At 37.7% G+C, this 20,936-nt stretch overlaps 1 protein-coding gene across 2 annotated transcripts in view; it reads right to left on the reverse strand.

Annotated features, from left to right (window-relative positions):
- Window positions 1-20,936, reverse strand: part of TRPC7 (transient receptor potential cation channel subfamily C member 7) — a gene marked incomplete at both ends in the record, with an annotated part of 178,874 nt that overhangs the window by 87,087 nt on the left and 70,851 nt on the right. For both annotated transcript variants that reach the window (XM_081316764.1, XM_081316763.1), the window contains one exon: window positions 19,284-19,466. In XM_081316764.1, the coding sequence (XP_081172890.1) occupies window positions 19,284-19,466 (183 nt within the window). The remainder of the gene's footprint in view (window positions 1-19,283; window positions 19,467-20,936) is intronic.

The following is a 20,936-nucleotide window of genomic DNA, read 5'->3' on the forward strand; positions in this document are numbered from 1 at the left end:
ACAAGTCAAGCAAAAGTGCTATCACCCAAGCAGAAGAATGCACACACGAACCTGACTGACCCATACCAGAGATGCATGGCGGGTCCTCGAACTCGGAGCCAAGCCAAAGCTCTGGAGGCCACTACACAGCCCACTCCCCAAGACACCAAATCACAACACTCAGGATATTACGACACAACAAAAAACCCCACCCATTCAGAACACACCCCACCCAATCAGAAGACAGCCACGCCTCCAACCAATCGGAAGACAACCACACATCCACCCAATCAGAAGACAGCCACGCCTCCACTCAATCAGAAGACAACCACGCCTCCACCCAGTCGGAAGACACCCCCACCCAATCAGAAAGCAGCCACGCCTCCACCCAGTCGGAACACAGCCCCACCGGCAGTTGAAAGGAAAGGAACAGACAGACCACGCATTGCTCCTGAAAGCAGCAGGAGGAATACTCCGGCCTGATGATGACGGATGGGATTTCGTCGAAACGTCGCCACAACTTTCTGAAGATGAAAGGAACGCGGGAAGAAACCCGAGACTCTAGACCTACATATATATATATATATATATATATATATATATATATATATATATATATATATATATATATATATATATATATATATAAATTTTAAACAATGACATGACATTTTGCAAAAGTGCTTCTTATTTAATCTAATTTCTTTAATTCAAACAAGCCGATTCAGCCATTCAAATCAGTCTGGAACTAAATATGTTTACATACAGTATATTCTCTATGTACAGTACGTATTTTTAAAATCTTAGCATTTCCCAATAATGAAATATCAAAGTAAAAAATGAAAGGGGGAATTTTTTTTTAATCTTCTATGACAGAAAAGCCTTTTTTATTGTTATTTTCAATTCTTTGGAACTCTAAATAGGACTCCGCTATTGGAGAATCACTCAAGGCTCCCTGAATCCAGATCATAATAGGTGCTCTGCCTCTCAAATTAAGCAAGTGATTTTGAGCTTTGACACACAGCCTAGATTATATACTGGATCTGCTGCTACCCTTGCTGTCCTCCAAGTTCCCATAAACATTTTAAAATTAAAACATATCTCTTATATATAATTTTAGCTTCAAGACAAGCTCAGTTGACTTTTACTGGTTTCATGGCCACTGTTCCTACACTTTTATTTTACCTGAAATAGGCCCTTGGATGAGTGACTTCAAGTAGATGGGAAGATACACCTCTGTATCTGTCATAATTTAATATATAGGTGCATTAAAAACGGCAGTTTCCCTTCCCAACTCCTGCCTTAATTCACTCTAAAGCATCATGCTGAGTAGGTTTTTGATCATGCACTGCCATTTTCTCTGCCCAGCGTGCAGCTTTTGAATGCAAGTGGTTACAGGGAAATACTCGACAATGAAACCTAGGTGCTCCAAATTGCACTGAGTCCCAAAGAGAAGAAAATTTAAGAGCCTCTTATAATTCTCTTATTAATTCAATAATTAGAAGCTAACATTCCCATGTGCTTTCTTGGCAGGGTTTCCTGTTAAAACCAACCCTTGTTAAAACACACCCTCACAGCAAGATTCTTTCTCAAACTTAAGCAAAGTCTTTGAACTGGTGAATCTTGTTAAAACACACCCTCACAGCAAGATTCTTTCTCAAACTTAAGCAAAGTCTTTGAACTGGCGAATCTTCTGTGACCAAAAATGTTTGGGTAGTGATTGTGTCAATTCCCCCATTCCCCACACTGCTTGAGATGGTTCTCTAATCTTTTGGGATAAAATTGCAGGGAGCCGAGGGAGGTTGCAGAATAAAATTCCACTCAGTGAAGCTTCTCCTGAATTGAAAGGGACACCATTATTCAACAAGTACCTTTTTTTGTCAGTCCCCTTAAGTGCAATAGTTACATTCTGACCATAGAGATAATAGATTAGGAAGGAAAAACCGAAGTGTGAAAAATACACAACTATTCAGTCACCGTTTCCAGGTCAAAATGGGCACTGAAAATTTGAGCTATCTGATTTACTAGGTAGGTAGGTCAAGAAAACCTGGCAACAAGTTTGGAGGTGATTGTCTTAGTAAATATTTTGAAGTGGGTCTACCAAATAAATCACACATTTTTGGAGGAAAGGTCATCTCTCGGGCAGTGAATTTATATGCATAGGTCCTCAGAGGGAGTAATAAAACAAACTCATTATGCATATGAGAAGCATTATAGCAAAAATAAATTTAGTATGAGCCATTCCAATTAGAATTCCAAATGTCAGCAGTTACTATAGATACAGGTTATACATTCTGATCGGAAAAGTGAGTTGTCCTGAAATCTGGGAATGAAATGATAAGCTGCTTACTCAGTCTCCATTTTTCTTTTCCATTAATGGTTTATGGTAGAAAAATGAAATTTAATGTCCACTGGATGAGCGCTGTGCTATACCTACTTCATGTATATGTCCATGGACTAATCTTCCTCTGTGTAAATATACTTACTATTAAAACATCATACTCCATTTCTCTTACCAGAATCATTAATACAAGGAAAAAGCATTAATACATGATTTTGTAAAATGAAAAAAAATATGGTCGATTACCCATAGGTAAGCAACAACAACAAGAATAAAATGCCACGAAATATAAGTATAATGCAAAAAAGTTTTTTAAAAAAGAAGAAGAGCATAAATAAAAAGGAACTTAAGTAACACCAGCTGCCTGCAATTAGTGCAGGTTCGAGTCCCACCAGACTCAAGGTTGACTCAGCCTTCCATCCTTCCGAGGTAGGTCAAATGAGGACCCAGATTGTTGGGGGCAATTAAGCTGACTTTGTAAAAATGCCGCTTGGGGTGTGTGTGTGTGTGAAAGCCCTAATAAGCAGGCATATACATAGAATGAAGGCTACTGCTAAGCTTGTAAGCCGCCCTGAGTCTTCGGAGAAGGGCGGGATATAAATGGAATTAAAATAAAAATAAATAAAATAAAATAAAACTTAAATCTAGGGGAAAAACAGAGAACTGGTACCAAGATATCAACATCATCAAGGTAAAACAGGTGTTTTCATTCCAGTTGAGATAGCAGCCAACAAGGATGTATGCACACAATTTGTAACAAATTGCTTGTGATTTTGCATGAGAAGACATACAGCTTTACCTTACAAGGGTATTGAATTCTATTACAGCAATGAGAAACTTTAAGAGATAGAACATATGGTGTTTTGGAAGAGACAAAAGAGAACATATGGGCCAGGGCTTCTGGCTTTCTGAATCATAAGGACAGACTCTCTTTACAAAAGTGATTTTCTGCTATCTACTCTACAATATCACTGTAGGAAAGATGTCAAAATGGACCAAGCAAAAAAAACTTTGCACAGCATATCATAGCAGAGCTGAGATTGAAATTAGCAGGAACAAGTGGCTTGTCTAAAACCACACCCTGAAACTCACTAACAACCTCCAGATCCATCTGCCCTACAACATCAAATACACTGGTGGAATTCTGCTCTGGTTTCTCTAAACCTAAAGACAACAGAAACTGGGAGGAGTGGCTTCAGAAATGTCAACTGGCCAATTTTTTTGTCTTCCATCATAAAGAGGAGTTGTCAGAAAGAGTTAAGAGGACTGGTGAAGATAGGTCTTAACCAGTGGTGGGATTCAAATCCCTGAACAACTGTTTCTCTGCATGGATGCAGGCCTGGGCATCCAAGGCCTAAAATGGACTAACAACAACAACAACAACAACAACAATATAATAATAATAATAATAATAATAATAATAATAATAATAATAATAATAATAATAATAATAATAATAATAAAGTTGGAAGGGACTTTGGAGGTCATCTAGTCCAACCCCCTGCTCAGGCAGGAAACCCTATACCATTTCGGACAAATGGCTGTCCAGTCTCTTCTTAAAAACTTCCAGTGTTGGAGCATTCACCACTTCTGGAGGCAGGTTGTTCCACTGGTTAATTGTTCTAACTGTCAGGAAGTTTCTCCTTAGTTCTAGGTTGCTTCTCTCCTTGACTTAGTTGCCATCTGTTGCTTTTTGTCCTGCCTTTGGGCTTGAGTCCCTCTTCTTTGTGGCAGCCCCTGAAATATTGGAACACTGCTATCATGTTACCCCTAGTCCTCCTCTTCATTAAACTAGACATACCCAATTCCAGCAACCGTTTCTTATATGTTTTAGTCTCCAGTCCCCTAATCATCCTTGTTGCTCTTCTCTGTATTCTTTCTAGAGTCTCAACATCTTTTTTACATCGTGGTGACCAAAACTGGATGCAGTATTCCAAGTGTGGCCTTACCAAGCCATTGTAAAGTGGTATGAATACTTCACGTGATCTTGATTCTATCCCTCTGTTAATGCAGCCCAGCACTGTGTTGGCTTTTTTGGCAGCTGCAGCACACTGCTGGCTCATATTTAAGTGATTATCCACTAGGACTCTGAGATCCCTCTCACAATTGCTACTATTGAGCGAGGTACTACCTATACTATACCTGTACATGTGGTTTTTCTTGCCTAAATGTAGAACCTTACTTTTTTCACCATTGAATTTCATTTTGTTAGATAGCGCCCAGTGTTCAAGTCTGTCCAGATCCTCCTGTATCTTAAGCCTGTCTTCTGGAGTGTTGGCTATTCCTGCCAGCTTGGTGTCGTCTGCAAATTTGATGAGTTCTCCATTTATCCCTTTGTCCAAATCATTGATGAAGATGTTGAAGAGCACTTCAGGAAGAGGCATCCTCACACTTTTGGTGGGCCATTTTAGGCCTGGGAGGCCTCCTCCAGTTTTACGAGGCCTAGAATGGACTTCCAGAAGTGGCATCCCCACACTTCCAGTGGGCTGTTCTAGGCTGGGAGGCCTCCTCCATGCCTCCCAAGCCTAGAACAGACTTCCAGAAGTGGTGTGCATTCAGCTGGTTTTCCAAACTCAACAAAATTTAGCTATTGGCTCTGCTGAACCAGTGCGAACCAGCTGAATCCCATCACTGGTCTTAACCAGTAAGAGAAGCAACAAATGTTGTCTCTTTCCTTGAGGACAACCATGTCTTATTCCACACACAGAGGCCCAACATGGGACCTGAAAGGGAGTCATAGAAATATGGTGTGTACCATCTCTTAGAGTTTAAAAGTGTTATAGAAGCATACCTGCAAATTGCAAAGCACTTATAAAACAGATTTTAAGGACCTTTATAGAGCAGATTTATTTTAAAATAATGACAAGAAGAACTAAAAATGATATTTACTCTCTGATCCTTAGAGATAGGTGATAAAGAAGTTAGAAACAGACTTGGTGTTCATGTCCCAGATTTTCTTGGGCTTATATGTTGCTTCAGTTATAAAAGTGACTCCCGAGAAAAGGGAGTCCAGTAGAGGCCAGCTTACTCTCCCACAATACTGAAAATCAACATTGATAGTGCAGTCTATTGTGTACATGATTTTTCACCCAACATGGAAATACATGATGCAGTTCCAATTCAAAATTACATCACATTAAAGGACTGGCTTCAGTGACTGGTTGATCTATATTGGATTGAGAGTAAATCCCTCAAAACTGGCAGGAGGGTAGATTTAAATTATAGTTTTAGTATTTTTTTTAAATTGTTAAATAATATTGTTGATAAACTGAAAAGCCTCTGAGGTCCATACGAACAATTATCAAAGAAAACCATGAAAAGAATGGGACAGTACAGGATATGAATCAATATAGACTTGGCTAGAATATTAAACAGGTCTGTTTCCATGGAAATTCAGAATGACAGGTTTCTAACAGCTAGAAAAATGGTTAGGTAGCTTTTAGCTACAATCTGTGAGCTTAGTTGCATTTTCAAAAGAAATGAAGTTTTCACCTGATCAAAAAGTGATTTGTTATTTTAATATGTGGTTTGTTATTTGTGTGATCTGTTATTTTAATATAGTGAATCTTCCTTTCATTGAATGGATTCCTACATTCTATTATAAAATCATAACATTATAGTTGCACAATTTGCAAAATACAAATTTACAACATCCCCCCCCAAAGAAGAGGGGGGACCTCAAAGTCAAAACAATAACTCTGAGTGTGAATTACACAATAGTAAAGTTTAAACAACTAGATCAAGCATTTTATTTAAAAAAAATCAACAATAAACTGAACAGCAAGCTACATCAAATTTATAACCCCAGCCTGGAATTTTAATTCTAAGTTGGAGGCAGTGATTAAATGGGTCACCACGTGACCGAAGTCTACTTTATGACAGTTTTATGATTGTTGTAAAGTGAATGACCACTGCTCTGATGCAAACCATGTGGTCATTAAGCAAATCCAGCATATCTAATGGGTAATTTTTGCTGTTTTTGCTGGAAAATGGCAAAAAATGCAGTAAATCACAGTCATGTGACTGTGGAATGTTGTAACTAATTGTAAATGTATGCCAGTTGCCAAGTGTGATCATGTGATCACAAGGGAGGATGGCATGACATTTTAGGATGGTCAGAAATGCCTTATATGAAGCTCCCTTTTCGAGACTGCTGAAACTTTGAGCAGTCCTTCAGTAACCAGTCAATTAGGAAGACTACCTGTAAAGCTTAGCCAGAAACTCTTATTGGCAGGTTTGTCAGGTACATTGCAGATCCTGCAATAATAAACTACTGCATACCAGAAATGCCACTCGTTTTAATAAGATTGCAGGTTTAATAGCTTGAAAAAAAAATCTTGCCCCAAAGAACTCTAGAGAAAGAAATACATGGGTGGGAGAGGGGAGAGGGAGAGACAGAGATAATGAGAAAAAAATCTGGACATCTGATTAGAGATCCATATAAAAAGAATATCAGTATAGATAGAGATCCACATATTTTTGCTATTGCATTTACACAATTAGCATGTTTGAATTAAACATTTTAAAATTATATACCATTAGGTTATTGTTGACTCTTCATACCCAGACCACATAGATGGATCTTCTCCATGATGGTCTCTCCCTAACCTTGTCTTTCAGGTCTTCATTAACTAGGGGGCTATTATCTTGTAGTCACACAGATCCATTCCAATGCAATGGTAATAGATGAGAAGACTCCATGTGAACACTTTCCACTTCTATGCAGATGAAATAACATCATTCATAAAAAAGAAAGAGCTTGGTCACATCTTAGTGAAACCATTAGATCATGTAAAACCTAGCCAGAAATGCACAGTATTACGATTTAAAGCCATGATGTACAGCTGTCAAAAGATGGACGTTATCCTTATTAGCACATCAAGCAAAACATAACTTTCTAAGTTTCATTTAGTATTAACAGCTCCTGAAAAGCAAAACAAGTACAGATGGCAAATTTTCTGAATGATTGCTTTCACTAGCAATCCATCTTAATGACAATCCTGATAAACTACCGTTGAGACAAATAAATGCAAGAAGATGAATAAAGTCTGATTCACCTTTTCCCCCCTCTATATTTAGAGATATCCATAAACTGCTCAGTGTTCAAGAAAATACTTTACCAGTTTTAAGCAGGGTGTGAAAAAAGCAGGTTGATTAATTCAGTAAAAGTAGCATCTACTGTTGCAAACAGCTCATCTGCAATCATTGTTTCTTAGCCCATTAAAGCCTTCTAGACATTTTTTTTGTTGCTATAATGGTTATTTCAGCATAAATAGAGACCTTTTTTTACATAATTCCAAAACTGCATGATTAGGACACATGAATGGATTATGGAAAGTTAGTTTGTTGGCACATATTAGTGGCAGGTCTGATAGATACAAGGGACAAATGTATGTATAAAAGGAGCAAAGCATTGCTGTGCTGCCATAACCACCATCTTGTTGGTTTTTTTTTTTAATCCTCCTCACCCACGGACCCTGCTCCTGTCATTCCTGCTTTCCCCTGACTTCTTTATCTTCAGATCTTCTGCCTAAAAACCCTGGGATGAATACTGTAGGATACATTTGACACTAAGCTTTTGGACTTCAAACAATCTGCTCTTCTGGGCTGTATTTAAGCCACAAAAATAAGTTACAGAGAAGAGGTTCTTCTTTGCTGATCTTTCTGTCCCTAATTTACAGTCCCTCTATTCTAGAACATAGAACACAGAAGATAGAGTAACAGAATTTAAAGAGTTCTTGGAGGTCTTCTAGTCCAATCCTCTGCTCGAGACCATTTCAGACAAATGGTTGTCCAGTCTCTTTTTGAAAGCCTCCAGTGACCAGCCATCCCATTCTAATATTATGAGCTGATTTAGAGCCAAATAAAACTTTGGGAAAGGTCTTCATTGTCACTCAACCTAGTGTAGGACATGTGGGAACTCAGCAATTGCTATTTGTAGACCATAAACATTGGTATAGTGCAGGGGTAGGCAACCTCGGCTCTTTTATGACTCATGGACTTCAACTCCCAGAATTCCTGAATGACTCAGGAATTCTGGGAGTTGAAGTCCATGAGTCATAAAAGAGCCGAGGATGCCTACCCCTGGTATAGTGCAAAGTGTGAAGCCAAACAATGTTTCATGGGATGGCAGGTAATTTAACTATGTTTAGTATTTTTTTAAAAATGATAGCATGGGGTAATGGGCAGAATTGTAGCCTAAGTTTTGCTGTTGGTCTTACTGTTTTTATTTCTGTTGTAGCCTGAGGAATGTTTGAGATGTATAATCCCATTACATCCATAGATTTTCCTTTCCGTTATATTTATCACAAGTAATTTCTTATCACCACTCTCCAAGTCCTACGCATTAAAAGGAGTAAATGAATTAGAATCTGGACAGGTAGAAAATGGATAGGATAATGTGGTTGAGATATATAATTTTTATCTTGGTCTTCCAAATTATACAGAAACAATCTTTGACCCAGCCCCTACCTGAAACAAATTGATAAGAACCATACAGATTGCCAGAAGCTGGGAAGCAATATTCTGCTTCATTTTTCATCTCTTTAAAAAGCTTACCAAGTAATCCAGAACCCTACTGTTTTCATAAATATGAATTCAGTAGAAAATATTCACTTCTTCATGGCGCCCTTATTTATTGGGTTTACCACCACCACAATGAGCAATATCAATCTCAGAATCTTGACCTATTGAGCCACCATCATTTTTAGCTCCTCTTGCATGTGGAAAAGTATTAGGAAATAGTTATAACTTTCTTATAATGCTGAGGATACCATGGACAGTGTGGGCAGAAGATTACAGTTAGGCTTCTAATTTGTATTTTTTTATATGATGAGCTTTTAAAGAGGCTAGTTTTGATGTCTAATGAGGAGTGGCAATCCCTGGCGTTTTTAAATGGCAATGCTAACTCAGGCAAAAATGTCAGGGAGGGGATTTTTAAAAACTCACCTTTCAGCAGATATGCAAATAAGACTGTATCACCCATTCAACTCAGTACATTGCATAATTGTGTTCCAGCTATAACAAGTGGCACACACAGCTCATGTTTTCTATTTGTATCCATTTTATCCTCTGCACTGGCTGTCTTAACATTCCTTCATTATTCTGAATGCATTAGCTTAAGCCCAGTCAACAAAATAGTGGTGCACCAACCCTGTTCCAAACTGTATGAAAACTACATATGCTAACTGAATGATCATCGGAAAAAGACTGCTGTATAACTGTACTGCAAATCCTCGACTAACCACAGGCCAGTTAGCAACCATTCAAAGTTATGAGAACCTACCCAAAAGCTACTTATGACCCATTTTCAAAGTTATGATTGCTGCACATATGCACCCTTGCAGTCACAGGATTACATTTTGGGGGCTTGGCATGTGGCTCGCCTTTATGGTTATTTGCAGTGTCCCACAGTCACATAACTCCAATCGGCAACATTTTTTGATGGTTTCCGGCACTCACTTCCAGTTTCAAACAAAAAACACCCATTGGGGAAAATTAATTCACTTAATGGCTGCAGTGTTCACTTAATGACTGCCAATACTAATGTTGAATAATTGGGTCTGGTCATGTGATGCCTTGATTTACAACCACAATGATTTATAACCGTAATTCCGGACTAAATTACATCCATAAGTCAAAGGCAACCAGTAATTTTGGTAGCAGATTGGAATAGCATAGGAGGACTGGATCTACATTCAGTATTTGGAAAAGGACCTGGTGGACGCAACACATGTAAGGATTTATGAGCTGCCAGAAGCTCTGAAACTGCAAGCTACCATACTTCTTTTAAAAAGAAGCTGACTCAGGAGGACCACAAATATTTCATTCAGTTCCCTGGTCCTTTAAATGGAAATGCTAAAGGGAAGTTTGGTATTTAAAGCAGAGGCTTGATTACCAAGCTACAATTCTTGTTGCAAAAAAAAAAAAATTACACCGGGATGTTAGTGAAATAAATACAGTTAGAAATCAAGAATATAATTCTCCTGCCTGGCCTATTTTGAAACATTGCCGTTAGATCTATCCAGGGTCTCTAAAGGATAATTAAAATGAAGGAGCTTGCAGAGCAAGAGTTGGAATGAATTGCTTTGATAATTGGAAGAGAAAGTCTGGGCACAGCTGCTAAGGCAGCAATAAGCAGGTGGAGAGAGTTAGAAGGAAAGGAAGTAACAGCTGTTAACTATAAAATTTGGAACACTTTCTGAGCTCGCTTCCAGTAAACCAATATCCATAATCATAGTATATTGTACAAATAATTAATCAGAAAAAAAAACCAGAAAAAGCAGTGATCAATTTGCAAATCACGTATCCATGGTTAAACTGTTTAAAATGCTCTGACAAGCTTTTCCTACTTTTAAGCAATCAATCTATTGTTTTCTTCTGCTTAGTTAGTTTAATTTGCAGCATCCCCTTCTTGGATTCCCTGAGCAGTTGGGAGCCCACAGGTCTGTCAGCTGTGGCAGACCCTTGTAAGGTAAAGCATAATTTGCCACCATCCCCTCAATGTCACAGTCCATTGAAGATGATGGGCATGGTGAAAAATGCAGGATTCTATTGATACAAAGATTTCCCATATTGAACAATAGGTAATCACTAACTTTAAGAAATATGCCCAGCCCCATGGACTATGTTTCGGGCTACTAGATCTTGGCTACATAAATCCAGATAACCTTTGGTAGCAGCATAACAATGTGATTTTCTGTTGGCTTTGTTTTGCCAGAAAAAGCAGTTCCATATGAGCAGGTTTGAGACCATGATGTAGGAGGAGAAGGGTTTACGTTTTTACTTTCCAAGCTGGTTTCTTATTCATGTCACTTCCAAGTGCTATTTTTCCCCAAACAAAGGACTAAATACTATTCTCCCCTGAGCTGTATCCCTAATTCTGACTATGGAGAAGTTGCTTTTGCTTTAAAAGTGACCATGGCCTGATTTTTTAAAATTGCTTACCTTTTTAAAGATCACGCTAAGCCGCAATGCTTTTAATCATAACCTGTTAAAAATATCTACAGTACTCTAGATAGCACCCTAAGCCCAAACCATAGTTTATAAGCCACACTAGATTTCACATTAGATAAACCAGAGTGCCATTACAATTGTCTCTGATATGGAAAACCACATAGATTTCAACCTATTTGTTCAATAAAATATTACCATTCTCATCTTTTTTTTCTATCATTACTTTCCAGCATAGGAAATTGACTTAAATTAGAAAAGGACCTGTGTTTCCAAAAGTTTATGGACTGAACCAAAGGTTTACAGACTAAAAAGCCAAGAATTTTGTTCTTGGCTTCTAGTCCATAATTTTGTTATATTAAGAAACCATATTAAAGCTAATGATTAGGATCTCTAATAGCTGAGGATACCTAACTCCCATCAGCTACACCATTCCATTCATAATCTTCAGCAGTAAGCATTTTTTCCCCCAATTAAAGACCAGAGTTGCTTTTTCATCCCGAGACAAGTCCCTGGATTTGTCTTCTATTTACCCACAATACCACTTAGGCTTATTTCTGCATTCATTTGTTTTCCTTTTAAAGATTTCACTATGAAAATATCCAATTAATTATACATTTTAAAATTCTTTTTTTACTCTTAAAATCCACACATCAAAAAATCATTTAATAGTTTTTTTGAGCAGAGAAGGGCATCAGAATATTCTGGAAATGAAAAGGCAAATGCTGGTATCGTTAAATTTGCACATTAATCCAGGCGATATGGACTTGGTCAAAATTTATCAGCAATGAGAAAGACAGTGATTGCTAGCTTCCTTGTCCACAGGTGATGATGTGGGAGAGGGCTCTCAGACTTTCCTGTGCAACAATTATAATGAATCTTTTCAATGATGATGCTACAGTTTTCTGTTTAAGTCTCTGAAGTGCTATTCTGAGCCTGTCTATTTTAATCAAGATCCACTGCTTTTGTGCTGCACTGGACCCCAGAGACTTATTTATGAGATGAGATAGACAAAGATTGCATCCTTCCTTTATATAGAGGTATATTTGTTGATGTGTAATGGCATAAAATCAAAGAAAGACATACTGTAATATAAAATACCAAAAACAACCTCTCTCATCCAGATCCTAAATAGTAGGAAGTAGAACATGAACTTCTATAATAAACAAAATTGATTTTAAAAAAATAACCTCTAGGCAATGTCAACTACCCTGGCAATTTCCAAATAGGTTTGGTTACAACTCCTATTATCCTCAAAGATTATTAGTCAATCATATATGGAGATTTCAGGCTGTGGGCCGCTGATTAGTGTTATTTCCAATTTAAGTAGTTTTTAAATATATGCTATTCACATTCCCCTTCATGGATTACTGCCTTGTCATGGTGAAGGGGCTTGTGTAATTCAATGAAGCTATGAGCTATGCCGTGCAGGGCCACCCAAGATGGAAAGGTGATAGAGAGTTCTGACAAAACGTGATCCACTGGAGAAGGAAATGGGAACCCACTCCAGTATCTTTGCCATGAAAACCCTATGGACAGAACCAAAAGACAAAACAATATGACGCTGGAAGATGAGCTCCTCAGGTTGGAAGGCATCCAATATGGGGAAGAGCAGAGGGCTAGTACTAGTAGCGCCAGAAAGAATGAAGTGACTGGGCCAAAGCCGAAAGGACGCTCAGCTGTGGATGTGTCTGGTGGTGAAAGGAAAGTCCGATGCTGTAAAGATTTTTTTTCTCCATAGGAACCTGGAATGTAAGATCTATGAATCAAGGCAAGCTGGACGTGGTCAAACAAGAGATGACAAGACTGAACATTGACATCTTAGGTATCAGCGAACTAAAATGGACAGGAATGGGTGAATTTAATTCAGATGACCATCAGGTATACTATTGCGGGCAATAATCCCTCAGAAGAAATGGAGTAGCCTTCATAGTCAATAAAAGAGTAGGAAAAGCAATACTGGGATACAATCCTCAAAATGACAGAATGATCTCAGTTTGAATCCAAGGCAAATCATTCAATATCACAGTAGTCCAAGTCTATGCCCCAACCACCAGTGCTGAAGAGGATGAAATTGACCAGTTCTATGAAGCCCTACAGCACCTTACAGAACTAACACCCAAAAATGATGTCCTTATCATCATGGGGGATTGGAATGCTAAAGTAGGAAGCCAAAAGATAACCAGAATAACAGGCACGTTTGGCCTTGGAGTACAAAATGAAGCAGGGCACAGGCTGATAGAAGTTTGTCAAGAGAATACGATGGTCATAGCAAGCACTCTTTTCCAACAACCCAAGAGACGGCTCTACACATGGACATCACCACACGGTCAACACAGAAATCAGATTGACTATATGCTCTGCAGCCAAAGATGGAGAAGCTCTATACAGTCAGTTAAAACAAGACCAGGAGCTGACTGTGGCTCAGACCATGAGCTTCTCATTGCAAAGTTTAGGCTTAAACTGAAGAAAGTAGGGAAAAGCACTAGGCCAGTCAGGTATGAATTAAATCATATCCCTGTTGAATATACAGTAGAGGTGACAAATAGATTTAAAGAATTAGATCTGATAGACAGAGTGCCTGAAGAACTATGGACAGAGGTTTGCAACATTGTACAAGAGGTAGCAACCAAAACCATCCCAAAGGAAAAGAAATGCAAGAAAACAAAATGGCTATCTGAGGAAGCTTTGCAAATAGCTGAGGAAAGAAGGGAAGCAAAAGGCAAGGGAGAAAAAGAAAGATATGCCCAATTGAATGCAGAATTCCAGAGAATAGCTAGAAGAGATAAGAATGCCTTCTTAAATGAACAGTGCAAAGAAATAGAAGAAAACAATAGAATAGGGAGGACCAGAGATCTTTTCAAGAAAATTGGAGAGATGAAAGGAATGTTTAATGCAAAAGTGGGCATGATAAAGGACCAAAATGGCAGGGACCTAACAGAGGCAGAAGAGATTAAGAAGAGGTGGCAAAATTACACAGAAGAACTATACAAGAATGAGCTTATGTGGGAGGAGGGGTACCTCCATCTTGGAAGACTGCTTTTATTTCTTTGATTCCGAAGGAAGATCAGGATGTCACCCAAGTTAAAAATTATAGGCCAATATCACTTTTGAATACTGACTACAAGATATTTGCAAAAATTTTAGCTAATAGGTTAATGAGGGTAATACAACAAGTAATTCATGGTGATCAAACTGGATTTATAAGTGGTAGACAAATGAAGAATAATGTGAGACATATTGTAGATTTATTGGAATTTTTGGAAAGAAACAATCAGATCCCTGCAGCGCTGATCTTTTTGGATGCTGAAAAAACCTTTGATCAATTGGATTGGCAATTTTTGATGAAAGTATTAGAGAAAATGGAATTTGGGGATAAATTTTTACAACTAATTAGGGCTATATATCAAAGCAAACAGCCCGTATAATAGTTAATAATAGTTTGACTGAACTATGTAATATTGAAAAAGGTACAAGGCAGGGGTGCCCCTTGTCACCTCTATTATTTGTTTTAACATTGGAAATATTACTGATTAAAATACGCAATTCGGATAAAATTAGGGGAATCCAAATAAGAGATCAGGATTACAGATTGAGGGCATTTGCAGATGATCTGGTTGTTACATTAACTCAGCCTGATTATTCAATTGTAGAATTGATGGAGATAATAATGCAATATGGGAGAGTTTCTGGATTTAAGATTAATATACAAAAAACTAAAATACTGTCCAAAAATATGACAGTATCTCAAAAGGCTGTTTTAGAAGAATTAACAGGATTTGAAATAGTCAAAAGGGTTAAATATTTGGGGATATATTTGTCAGCCTCAAATGTGAAGTTATACAAAAATAATTATGAAAGGTTATGGGGAAAAGTACAAAAAGAATTCGATAGTTGGAAAAAATTACAATTATCCTTATTGGGAAGAATTGCAGCAGTGAAAATGAATGTTTTGCCAAAATTTTTATTTTTATTTCAAATGATACCTATACTTAAAAAGGATTTAAACTTGGAGGAATGGCAAAAAGGAGTTAATAAATTTGTCTGGACAGGGAAAAAGCCACGAGTTAAATTTAAGATAATGCAAGATATGCGTGAAAGAGGTGGTCTTAAAATGCCTAATTTTAAATTATATTATGAGGCTGCTGCTTTATCAGCGATAAGTGACTGGTTTAATGTAACACAAGCGAGATTATTAAATCTTGAGGGTTATGATTTGTTATTTGGATGGCATGCATATTTGTTGTATGATAAGAAGGTGGATAATGTGTTCAAGATACATATTTTAAGGTATGCTCTGTTGCGAGTCTGGAAAAAGTATAGACATAAGTTAAATTATAAGATACCTATTTGGGCAATACCTAAACATGCAATAGAAAATATAAATGTTGGATTTAAACATGATGTGACTACATATAAGGAAATTTTAAGTTTTGAGAGGAATGTATGGCAATTAAAGTCATATAGTATTTTAAAAGAAGAAAAGATTGTACAAACTTGGTTTCAGTATCGGCAATTACAGGCTAGATGGAAAGAGGACCAGAAAACTGGTTTTTCAATGATTGATGAAAATTTGGTAAAGCAAATTAGAGATCAAGGTCAAGCACATATAAAAAGGATATATACTGCATTGATATAAATTGATTCAGAAACGGAACTTGTTAAAGATTGTATGATAAAGTGGGCCCAGAATTTTCAAGAAGTTATAACAATGGATACTTGGGAAAAGATCTGGGTTAGAAATGTAAAATTTACGCAGGCCCAAAATTTAAGAGAGAATTTTTATAAAATGTTTTATAGGTGGCATTTAGATCCTAAAAAATTAGCAAGTATGTATCCGAACTGTCAGCCCAAATGTTGGAGGTGTGGTTGTGAGGATGCAACGTATTTTCATATATGGTGGACTTGCAAAAAGGTTAAAGCTTTTTGGATTAAAATTTGGTGGAATATGCAAAAAATATTTAAGAAAAGGATAAAGTTCTCTCCGCAACTGTTTTTATTGGGTATTATCACAGATATCACTGTTATAGATATTAAGTTGATGTTGAATTTAATTACGGCAGCGAGACTTTTAGTAGCGCAATATTGGAAGAAGGAAGAACTGCCGACTATAGAAGAATGGACTTCAAAAGTTTCTAACTTGGCGGAGATGGCAAAGATTTCAGCGTATTTGAAAGATCAATCGCAACAGAGATACACTGTGGAGTGGAAGAGATGGATTGATTATATCCAGAATAAATATGGGACTAAAAAGTTTCACTTAGCATTTGAATAAGTAGCGGATTTATATGATGTATAATTAGCTTGTAGTTATTTTACTAAGAGTTAAAGTGCGATAGAATTTAATATTTTATTGTTGTTTGCATATTTTAGATTATGTTTGTTTGTATTTTTATACCCTGTATTTAGCTCTGGGAAGTCGGGGAGGGGGGAGGGGAGGGGAGGGTTGGGGAGGGCTGGGGGAGGGGAGGGGGAGGGGGTTTTGTATTCTAAAATGTATTCTAAAACTTTTCAATAAAAAAAGAATGAGCTTATGTGAAGTGAAGTGGGCTTTAGAAAAGATGAGCAACAACAAGGCTAGTGGAGGTGACAGTATTCCAGCTGAGCTATTCAAAATCTTAAAAGACGATGCAGTAAAAGAGCTACACTCAATTTGCCAGCAAATTTGGAAAACTCAACAGTGGCCACAGGATTGGAAAAGATCAGTTTACATTCCAGTTCCAAAGAAAGGCAGTGTCAAAGAATGTTCAAACTATTGCACCATTGCACTCATTTCTCATGCTAGTAAAGTTATGCTTAAAATCCTACAAGCTACAATCGCAACAGAGATATATTGTGGAATGGAGAAGATGGATTGAATATATTCAGAATAAATATGGGACTAAAATGTTTCATTTAGCATTTGAATAAGTAGTGGATTTTTATGATGTATAATTAGTTATTTGTTATTTCATTAATATTATGACTATGGAAAGTTAAAGTGCGATAGAATTTAATGTTTTACTTTTGTTGTTAGCATATTTTAGCTTATGTTTGTATCACTATACCCTGTATTCAGCTCTGGGAAGTCGGGGAGGGGGGAGGGGAGGGGAGGGTTGGGGAGAGGGGAGGGGGAGGAGGGAGATTTTTGTATTTAAAAATGTATTGTAAAACTTTTTAATAATAATAAAAAAATCCTACAAGCTAGACTCCAGCAGTATGTGGATCAAGAACTACCAGAAGTACAGGCAGGATTTCGAAGAGGCAGAGGAAATAATGATCAAATTGCCAACATACACTGGATCATGGAGAAAATTAGAGAGTTCTAGAAAAACATCTACTTCTGCTTCATTGACTATGCTAAAGCCTTTGATTGTGTGGATCATAACAAACTGTGGCAAGTTCTTAAAGAGATGGGCGTACCAGACCATCTTATTTGTCTCTTAAGAAACCTATATGTGGGCCAAGAAGCAACAGTGAGAACTGGACATGGAACCACTGATTGGTTCAAAATTGGGAAAGGAGTCCGGCAAGGCTGTATACTGTCACCCTGCCTATTTAACTTATATGCAGAGCACATCATGAGTAAGGCAGGGCTAGATGAATCAAAAGTTGGAATTAAGATTGCCAGGAGAAATATCAACAACCTAAGATATGCAGATGATACCACTCTAATGGCAGGAAGTGAAGAAGAACTAAAGAGCCTCTTGTTGCGAGTGAAGAAGGAGAGTGCAAAACCTGGATTGAAACTTAACATTAAGAAAACCAAGATCATGGCATCCAGCCCTCTCAATTCCTGGCAAATAGATGGGGAAGAAATGGAGGTAGTGACAGATTTTATTTTCCTGGCCTCCAAGATCACTGCAGTTGGGTACTGTAGCCAAGAAATTAAAAGACGCTTGCTCCTCGGGAGGAAAGCCATGGCAAATCTAGACAGCACACTAAAAAGCAGAGACATCACCCTGTCAACAAAAGTGCGTATAGTCAAGGCTATGGTCTTCCCAGTTGCAATGTATGGCAGTGAAAGCTGGACCATAAAAAAGGCTGAGCGCCAAAGAATTGAGGCCTTTGAACTATGGTGCTAGAGAAGACTCCTGCGAGTCCCTTGGACTGCAAGGCGATCAAACCGGTCAGTCCTAGAGGAGATCAACCCTGACTGCTCTTTAGAAGGCCAGATCCTGAAGCTAAAACTCAAAGACTTTGGCCACCTGATGAGAAGGAAGGACTCACTGGAGAAGAGCCTAATGCTGGGAAAGGTTGAGGGCAATAGAAGAAGGGGACGACAGAGAATGAGGTGGCTGGATGGAGTCACTGAAGCAGTAGGCGTGAGCTTAAATGGACTCCAGAAGATGGTAGAGGACAGGAAGGCGTGCAGGAACGTTGTCCATAGGGTCGCGATGGGTTGGACACGACTTCGCAGCTAACAACAACAAATTCTCATTTAGGATAAACAGAATAGAATAATATTTAACATGCAGAAAAGAATATTTTTCACAGCAAGAATAAAGATACGCTGTACTGGAATACTATCAACATATTTTCCACACAGCAAAGAACTCTATCTTGCAGTTCAGCACTGTTTTCTTTTCATTCTAAGTTGAATGGATTACTGTATCTTAATAGAAACTCACAAGAATCACCAGGAGTTAGATAAAAATGCTTCACTCATTTATCTATAGATCCTTTACTGCCCTATCCAACTACTCAAGTAAGGCTTGTTTCAAGAAAAGTTGAAGGAGAGTTTGCAAAATGCATCTATTCCTAAAATGTCATGCTGCTTTAGTTTTTTTTTGGACTTGTGTCATTGAACTACTTTCAACGAACGTTCTGCAGTTAAGCATCACCATCTTTCACTACAACCCACAATCTCCTCTCTTGCTATTGCTACTATCTTTCACCACTACTATCTGCCATTACTTTAAGGTCTACGTGTTTTGTTTACATGCAGTTTTTTGAACATGTCATCCATAAAGAAATCCATTTCTATCTGACTTTCAACATGCAACAAGGAAACAGGCAAGAGAATATTTACCTTTTTGACTTCATATTTAATGGCCAGCTTGATTCTGCTTAAACTTGGACGGGGATGTTCAGGCCATGTTTGTACACTCACATCACCATTCAGAATAGCTTCTACTTCTTCTGTGTCTCTGCAGAGATCCAGGACGCCCACCACAAAGTCCTTGCATTGCATAGATAACTTCCTATAATCATTCTAATGAAACAGAGACAAACAATGTATTAACACTTACAGCATGGAACTGGCTTCTTTAAACTGGCTACGAACTTGAAGGCTATGATATACTTGCGCTTGAGCATATGTTGTACCAAGTACAATGGGCAAATCCCTCCAATGCAGTCCCTAAGCTTTTACTGCAGACTAGAAGACATTTGGAGGGATTCCAGAACTACAGAAAACTGCAGACAAATGCAGCGGGCAATGATAAACCTTTCCTATATAAAAAGAGCACTGGATACAGCCTTTGGATTTTTGTAAGCTTTGATAATGCATGACATCTATGTTTTTCTATGATTTCGCTACATGTTTTTTTTCTCCTAGCAAATCCCAAAGCTCAATGACAAGCAGAACTGTGTTGTATTCAACTTTTTCAACTCTTGAATCTTCAAGCTGAAACATATTTCATCTTTTGAATTGTTCCTGATCATGTACCTTTCAAAGGTGCTGTTGCCCTGCCATGAAAAAAAAAAGAAAGCATTCAATGTTCATTAAAAATGAAATAAAAGCCAATCTGCACCAATATTTTTTAAAAATACTCTTGTACAGTAACATCTTGGGTTGCAAATAATGTAATTATGTATTTTAATGTTTCTTCAGGGAGAAAAGTCTTCTATGAATATTAGGGAAAGTACCAACTAATGCATCATCTTTGGGACACAGCAAATTTAACATTTTCAGTGGAGTTTGTTCTCTACAGTAGTGAATATGTTAAGGATTGCTATGTTGTAATCCAATGATATGGAAGATCTAAAACTTGCTAAGGATGCTTGCCATTTTATCTGCAATTTATGCAAGCAATGCCTGAAGTTTAAAGTCACTACTCAAAGTGACTCTCAGATTGCCTTCATGAACCATTGCATGATTTTATCTTTTTTTAAATCTCACTAATAGTTGTATTGGGATTATTAAAGAAAAAGTAAGTTGTATCCAGTAGACCAGGCATGTCAAACATGCGGTTCATGGGCTGGATGTGGCCTGTGCAGGCCACGCACACCATGGCTCCACAAAGGCAAAAAACATCCCAATAAGTCACGATACTGCCCACGATGCAATCGGGCTTGACACCCTGTAGTAGACAAACAGTTTGATGCTTTTAAATCACTGCTTTATTATAAGAGAAGGTGATGATTGCAAAATGAAACAGCTCTCCCAGTTATGATGGCTATATTCAGTTATTCAGATGAAGAACGCAATTCTTACTGGGGATCATTCTACAAAGAAGAGTAGAGACTATAATGGAAATCAAAGAATGGATACATAGGAATATCAGTGTCTGAACAATGCAGCAAGTACTTTGAAGAGACAAAAAGCTCTATCAAAAGAAAAGATGAAACAAAACAAAAACCAGAAAAGCATATTTGCGGAATTTTCATTATCACAGTAGCATGGCAGTGTGCAATGAATTTCAAAATCCTTCCAATATCCTTGGACCAAATCAACTACAAC

Source organism: Vipera berus (genome assembly GCF_964194415.1).
Source record: "Vipera berus genome assembly, chromosome: 2".
NCBI classification, from domain to species: domain Eukaryota; kingdom Metazoa; phylum Chordata; class Lepidosauria; order Squamata; family Viperidae; genus Vipera; species Vipera berus.